Genomic DNA, 6,974 nt, shown 5'->3' on the forward strand with positions numbered 1-6,974 from the left:
CAAGCTATGACAGGCCACCGTCCCAAAAAACATGCAGCATCTGACAAAGGGGACGAAGGGATGACTGTCCATCCATCCATCATCCTATACGGCTACCCCAATTATTGCCCCCGGGGTCAATGAGACACGTCGCGCAGCACATAGTTTGCTTGCGTTGCAGTGCTGGTCTTGCCGCGCTCGTTGGCCGTCTGGTTTTGGTTGGAGAGGTCGCCTCTCGCCTGGCTGGGCTTGGTATGGCGGGAGACGGACGTGACAAGGAGAGGCAGCCGCATCTTTCATTTCATATCCAGAGCCGGAGGGGAGGGGAAGGAACAAGGAACACATTGTAAAGTCTATCCGAGATGTGTGTGTGTGCCTTGTTTGGGCAGACGGCGCTTGGTTTCTGGCCTGGTTTGCCTCCGTTGCAGCTGCAAGGGGCGCCTCAAATCTCGTCCACCCAGAGCCCTATCGCCTAATCAAGAGCCAGATGCCACTGCCCGCCCCGCGGCCACTAGAATCTCCCCCCGCAATCTAAAATACTTATACCACCCACCCCCCGCTTCCATAAATATTATTTCCAGCGCGATCTCACAGGTCGCCCCTCTCCTCCCTCGCCCCCTCGCCTCGCTCCTCTCGCCCGCGTCGCTGTCTCTGGTGAGTACGGAGTTCTCCATGCAATGCTTCTTCCATTCTCTGTTGCATTCGATCGGCGGCAATGGCCCTGCTTGCTTTGCTTTGCTTTGCTGCGACTGATCACGGGCTATCTCTCTTGCTGCAGGTTTCGGGGCGGCGGAGTCGCTGTAAGTAAGTAAGTAGGTACGTAGAGACGACGATGGCGCAGGCGGTGGTGCCGGCGATGCAGTGCCAGGTGGGGGTGAGGGGCAGGACGGCCGTCCCGGCGAGGCAGCCCGCGGGCAGGGTGTGGGGCGTCAGGAGGGCCGCCCGCGCCACCTCCGGGTTCAAGGTGCTGGCGCTCGGCCCGGAAACCACCGGGGTCATCCAGAGGATGCAGCAGCTGCTCGACATGGACACCACGCCCTTCACCGACAAGATCATCGCCGAGTACATCTGGTACGCCCGCCGTTGTTTCCGAGTCATATTAGCAGCTTAGGATAGGCCAAACCTGCACTTTTAGGGGATTGCACTAGGTTTGATTAGATTAGCACGTGAGCGAGCACTGCAGTGTGGATTTGCGCCCTTAAAGTGGATATACACTGCTAATAATAGATAAAGCTTCCAAAGGCGTGATGGGTGATTAGTGATTAGTGACGACTCACTGCTTTTGCCTTTGTAGTTCCGGCACTTGAATAAGATTTTGGGCAGTGGACACCCCACTTTTGGGGTGCAACCAGGAATAGATCCTGTCATGTCATGGCACGTACCACTATCATGTAGTCGCATTACTATTAATTAACAAATCTGACTTTCTTTCTTCACACTGTGCAGGGTTGGAGGATCTGGAATTGACCTCAGAAGCAAATCAAGGGTAAGATCTTCATGGCCATATCGCTGTTTCCTTCCATACATACTACTACATCACACTTGTCTCTGGAGTTGACTGCAGAGCATTGTTTCTGTACTTTCTATTTCTGCCACTGACAAGAAAATGCAATGCTACTGTTTCAGACGATTTCGAAGCCAGTGGAGGACCCGTCAGAGCTGCCGAAATGGAACTACGACGGATCGAGCACGGGGCAGGCTCCTGGGGAAGACAGTGAAGTCATCCTATAGTAAGGGGACAATTACAGTTCATGTGTTCTTCAGCCTTGCACACACAGTCTAATACCGTAATCTCGATATCGACTTTGGCTGACTCTGTTCATGTTTTTCTGTCCTGCTTTCAGCCCACAGGCCATATTCAAGGACCCATTCCGAGGAGGCAACAACATACTGGTACCTTTCTTCTGGATGTGCTTTATGCTAATCATGAAGAAGTGATTAGTAGTGCTAGTGGTCACTTTACTGGTTACACATATACAATTGGCGTGTTAGTTAATACGGAATTTGTTTTTTCAGGTTATCTGTGACACCTACACACCACAGGGGGAACCCATCCCTACTAACAAACGCCACATGGCTGCACAAATCTTCAGTGACCCCAAGGTCACTTCACAAGTGCCATGGTAACTACGCATCGAGTACCCGTGCTATATAAAATCCTGCTATTTTCTGATCTCGCTTTTGTTTGCATACGAAACTGAAACATTTGCTTTTCTAGGTTCGGAATCGAACAGGAGTACACTCTGATGCAGAGGGATGTGAACTGGCCTCTTGGCTGGCCTGTTGGAGGGTACCCTGGCCCCCAGGTACTGCATCGAGAAGCTTGATTTATCAGATGACGATAAACCTTAGGCTGACTGAAATGTACACTTCATTGAACAACAACCAAGTAGTAATATTTGTGCTCAAATGTTGCAGGGTCCATACTACTGCGCCGTAGGATCAGACAAGTCATTTGGCCGTGACATATCAGATGCTCACTACAAGGCGTGCCTTTACGCTGGAATTGAAATCAGTGGAACAAACGGGGAGGTCATGCCTGGTCAGGTAAGCCTCCGTATTTATATGCGTGCATGTATGCTTGTTATGTGTGAATATGTGTGATGTTTGCGACCTCTTCTTTCTTTCAAAGGAAAATCGAACTGTTTAATAAGTGAAAATTCACAACCTGTATTCATGCAGTGGGAGTACCAGGTTGGACCCAGCGTTGGTATTGATGCAGGAGACCACATATGGGCTTCCAGATACATTCTCGAGGTACTTCGAACAACTATCCATGGTTCCCTGATGGCCTGATACCACAGAGCTTTTGTTATTTGCTTTTAGTTAGCTTAGTATGGCTAATAAGTCAACTTTCTTTGTTACATTATTGTAAACCTGATAGGTGCATGTGCTATGAGCTTATGATTTATTCTGACACTTTGAAGAATGCCATTCTTAAATACCATAAAAACAGTTTTCGCTAAAACATCAGAACCCATAAATCCATAACTGACCAGGTGACCATCCTTTGTGATATTAATTTTCTCATTAATAAGCATTTCTAATTAACATCCTACTCACTGTAATCAGAGAATCACGGAGCAAGCTGGTGTGGTGCTCACCCTTGACCCAAAACCAATCCAGGTATATTTCTGTAAGTTGTTTGATGAAGCAATTTATATATTAGAAGTTCGCAGTCTGAAGATTTATCTGATGTAGGGTGACTGGAACGGAGCTGGCTGCCACACAAACTACAGGTTCCATTCTGTTATGTTAATATTTGTTCATCGTGCGTAACTTTTATAAAGTATATCTTGTCGTTTTCTTTTGAGAAACATATATCTTGCCGCATGTATATATTGAAAAAAAGCATCAGAAAACCTATTGCAGCTGACTAGCTGTGTTAGAGTAAATACTAAGGAAAAATATTCTTCGAAATGCAATGTTTCAAACAGGGCATGGATGTTCAGTGCTGGTTATTTTAAAATTACTATAAATGTTATTCCGAATAGACATGTATTTTCTATAGTTAGTTACTAACGGTTTAAGTAGTTTTCTCATTACTCGATAGAGTATCACCTTAAATTGCAAGTGAAAAACTGTGTTTTCTTCTTGTGGTAAATGTAGCACATTGAGCATGCGCGAGGATGGAGGTTTCGACGTGATCAAGAAGGCAATCCTGAACCTTTCACTTCGCCATGACTTGCACATAGCCGCATATGGTGAAGGAAACGAGCGGAGGTTGACAGGGCTACACGAGACAGCTAGCATATCAGACTTCTCATGGGTATGGGTGGAGCAAACCTTTTCTTTCTTTTTTATTTGTATTTTCCTTCCTATTTATTTACAAGTTATACTGATCACAACACTTTGTTTATCAGGGTGTGGCGAACCGTGGCTGCTCTATTCGTGTGGGGCGAGACACCGAGGCGAAGGGCAAAGGTATGTGCTCTCCCTTGTTCTGCAACCCTACTTGCAATGGTTGGGAATGCAGAAAAAGAACTATGATGTCCCAATTAAAATTCAAATAAAATTATGACAACCCAAATAAAATTCAAATAAACCTCTTGCCTATGTATATCGGTACTACGTGTCGTAGCTTGGTAATCTGCAATTTCAACTGAAAACAATGCCTTGTTGCCCAACAGGATACCTGGAGGACCGTCGCCCGGCCTCCAACATGGACCCGTACACCGTGACGGCGCTGCTGGCCGAGACCACGATCCTGTGGGAGCCGACCCTTGAGGCGGAGGCCCTCGCTGCCAAGAAGCTGGCGCTGAAGGTATGAAGGACCTGAAAAAAGGACGGATTCTTCTTCCGGGGAAAAGAAAATAAATCGGCGGGCGGCGAGACCGTTGGCCGTCCATTCTTGTTGATCCTGTGGTTCCGTCGGGGCACTGCCTGTACAAAATCCTCACAGTTTGTAGAACCACTCCCGCGTGTTTTTTCCGCTTGAACTGAGTCCATTTGATCTGTTGGGTCTGTACACTCGCTGTACCTGAGTCCATTTGGAGAACTACGTTATTATAAAAGGATAATGAATCGCACAGAGGATTCCCCCCCCCCCCCCCTTTTTTATTTTAAACAATGCTGCACATACATAACTTTACATAGGTTTTACAAAGAGGTGGATTTTGATTGGAAATTAAGGGGAATAAAGGCCTCACCCCGTTGAAAATCAGGGAGGAATGGTTAGTTAGAAAGAAAGAATCCTAATCAACGTGTAACCTTATGTAACTCTTTGTATGTCTAGCATTTTGTTTTATTTCAGTTTGGTCCGTCTGTAAATCTTGGTGTCCCGTACGAGAGTACGAAGCTGTGGGACGCTGCTATGGCCACTGGAGGACGGTGGTCCGTTTGTTGGTGGTGGCTGCCGGCTGCCACTGTTGCCGGACGGCCCTCTCTTTCTCTCTCAGCTCGAGGACACGCTCCTGTCTGAAGAAATGGGACAAGGAAATGTGCATCGCAGAGTTATGCTCTGCTTTTATGTTCTTCTTCTCCTTTTATTGAGTAATAAAACTAGATCGTGCCATGTCGCGGACGAAGTCGTGCAGCCGGTCTACTCCCTAAACGCACGGAGGACATGACGAGCGTGCCCTCACTCGTGCAGCTACTGAACTTAACAGAAAAGTAGTGAAGAAACTGGCTAACTGAAAGAAAACGCCTACCGATTTTGGTTTATTTGCGCAACTGAATTATGCCGACAGCCACCCTGTGCTCGCCCCTGGGTCATGCCGATCCCTGTGCGATACCGTTGCTAGTGTTGAACCTGCTGGGTGCACGGTGCACCCCACGGGCCATAGAGTACCGCCCTGGAGAGAGCCAACCCACAACAAACAGCTACTCATACCGTACAGCGAATCAGCAAAGACACAAGTGTGCATCTCGATTTTTCTTGTAACGAAGATCCACCTCAAATCGTTGGCTTGGCATCTTTTACAGAGACTGTCAGTAACTCAGGATGCACCAATTCCATAAAACTTGACTACTGCTTGCTAAAGGCACAAAGAACAGGACATTGATTGAACTGGGCAAGATCACACACGAAATGAACAGCCGGAGGCCTATGGCTTGGGGTGCTTTTTGTTTTTGTGCGCCGGCGGGGAGCTGTGGCCGTGCATGGCCACGCCGCTGTAGTCCGCGCTGGAGATCAGCCCTTCCGTCGCCACCGGGTCCTCCTCCTCGTCCTCCTTCCTCCAACTTCCCTTCTTCCTCTCTTCGGCACCCATGGCTTCCATAGGCACAACCTGCACATGTGCACCTCATCATCAAGAGAAACTCTGGTGGTGCACTGGTGCTATACATTTTCTTCTGAAGAAAGAATTGTCTGCCGGGCAGGCACGCGGCTAATCAACGGATTCAGCTGTTCAGCTGCAAAGTCTCTGCGCAAACTACACAAGAAACTCTGTTTTTTTTTTTGCATTTCTGAATATCTTTTGGGGGCAGACGTACTGACCTCATGCTGCTCCTCGTGCTCGTCTTCACGCCGGTAATGGTGGTATGCTGCTTCTTCTCTGCCTTTGCGACCTAGAACACGGTCGTGTAGGCTGTCCAGGGATGGGTGCTGAAGAGAAGATCTGGAGGAGGCATCGTCCGCGAGAGTGGCTAGAAGTAGGCTTGAAACACACACTACGGTGAGCAGCTTTTCCATGGTGGTGGTGGGTGTGGCCGTGTGGCAGATGACAATAATGGAGGGAGAGAGGAGAGGAGGAAGGTCTTGTAGAACGCTCTCTCATCCGTGTATGTATTAGGTACACATGGGCGACGGTTGCACAATGGCGCCTGTCCTTAGGCACATTTGCAAATTAGGCCCCATTTGAAGAAATGAAAAAAGTCACCATGTAATGGGCTTGGAGCCGACCTGATCTTGTCAATGAGAGTTGAAAATTATTTGTTGCCCCAAGGACCAGCGCCTTTGCAGAGCAACCAATTAGCGAGCGCTCTTTCGGAAGCCTCACAACGATTTCTTTCGTGCGCCGTCACTTGACACGTTTCCAACCGCCGTCACGTATCGCGCTATGAGCGTTTCCTTTAGATTTTTTTTTCACACGCGTTTTCGCTTTTTTGAGTAGTTTTTTCCTGAACTTTTTTGGTGTTACGGTTTTTTATCGGTCTTTCGTAACTTTTGGATTAAAAAAATTCAACTTTTTTTCGCAAAAAACGCGTTTTTGACGCCAAAAAACACGTTTTCTGTTTTTTCTAAGGCACGGTTTTGCTTCCGCGAGAGGCATGGTCATGCCTCTCGAAAAGGGAAAAAACTCGTTTTTTATTTATTTTTTGCGAGAGGCACGGTTTTGCTTTCGTGAAAGACACAATTTTACATTCGCGAGAGGCACGTCCGTGCCTCTTTTTTTTTTACGAGAGGCACGATTCTGCTTCCACGAAAGGCACGGTTTGCCTTGACGAGAGGCACGCGCGTGCCTCTCTTGAAAGGGAAAAACGCCTTTTTTTTTGCTAGAGGCACGGTTTTGCTTCCGCGAAAGGCCCGCTTTTGACTTCGCGAGAGCCACGCC

At 47.8% G+C, this 6,974-nt stretch overlaps 2 protein-coding genes across 2 annotated transcripts; one reads left to right on the forward strand and one right to left on the reverse strand.

Annotated features, from left to right (window-relative positions):
* The first annotated feature begins 524 nt into the window (after positions 1-524).
* Positions 525-4,508, forward strand: LOC123428063 (glutamine synthetase leaf isozyme, chloroplastic). Its single transcript, XM_045112228.1, has 14 exons — positions 525-633; positions 758-1,050; positions 1,426-1,465; positions 1,606-1,709; positions 1,824-1,872; positions 1,996-2,102; positions 2,198-2,285; positions 2,398-2,526; positions 2,662-2,736; positions 3,052-3,105; positions 3,181-3,218; positions 3,589-3,748; positions 3,843-3,903; positions 4,110-4,508. Exons 2-14 carry the CDS (start codon positions 812-814, stop codon positions 4,247-4,249), a joined length of 1,284 nt encoding a protein of 427 aa, XP_044968163.1. The 5' UTR covers positions 525-633; positions 758-811; the 3' UTR covers positions 4,250-4,508.
* Positions 4,509-5,340: 832 nt separating this feature from the next.
* LOC123428066 lies at positions 5,341-6,174 on the reverse strand. The gene is made up of 2 exons (XM_045112231.1): positions 5,918-6,174; positions 5,341-5,708 (listed from the first exon to the last, which is right to left on the reverse strand). The coding sequence occupies exons 1-2, from the start codon at positions 6,110-6,112 to the stop codon at positions 5,526-5,528; spliced, it is 378 nt and encodes a 125-aa protein (XP_044968166.1). The 5' UTR covers positions 6,113-6,174; the 3' UTR covers positions 5,341-5,525.
* Between the last annotated feature and the right edge of the window lie 800 nt (positions 6,175-6,974).

Source organism: Hordeum vulgare, chromosome 2H, assembly GCF_904849725.1.
Source record: "Hordeum vulgare subsp. vulgare chromosome 2H, MorexV3_pseudomolecules_assembly, whole genome shotgun sequence".
Taxonomy (NCBI): domain Eukaryota; kingdom Viridiplantae; phylum Streptophyta; class Magnoliopsida; order Poales; family Poaceae; genus Hordeum; species Hordeum vulgare.

Excerpts from the sequence above, each read along its gene's own strand:
- LOC123428066 (XM_045112231.1), bottom strand. The coding sequence starts at position 6,112 with ATGGAAAAGCTGCTCACCGTAGTGTGTGTTTCAAGCCTACTTCTAGCC. Across the intron at positions 5,709-5,917 it reads AGCACGAGGAGCAGCATGAG|GTTGTGCCTATGGAAGCCAT; the intron begins GTCAGTACGTCT and ends GCACATGTGCAG.
- LOC123428063 (XM_045112228.1), top strand. The coding sequence starts at position 812 with ATGGCGCAGGCGGTGGTGCCGGCGATGCAGTGCCAGGTGGGGGTGAGG. Across the intron at positions 1,873-1,995 it reads GAGGAGGCAACAACATACTG|GTTATCTGTGACACCTACAC; the intron begins GTACCTTTCTTC and ends TTGTTTTTTCAG. Across the intron at positions 2,103-2,197 it reads GTCACTTCACAAGTGCCATG|GTTCGGAATCGAACAGGAGT; the intron begins GTAACTACGCAT and ends TTGCTTTTCTAG.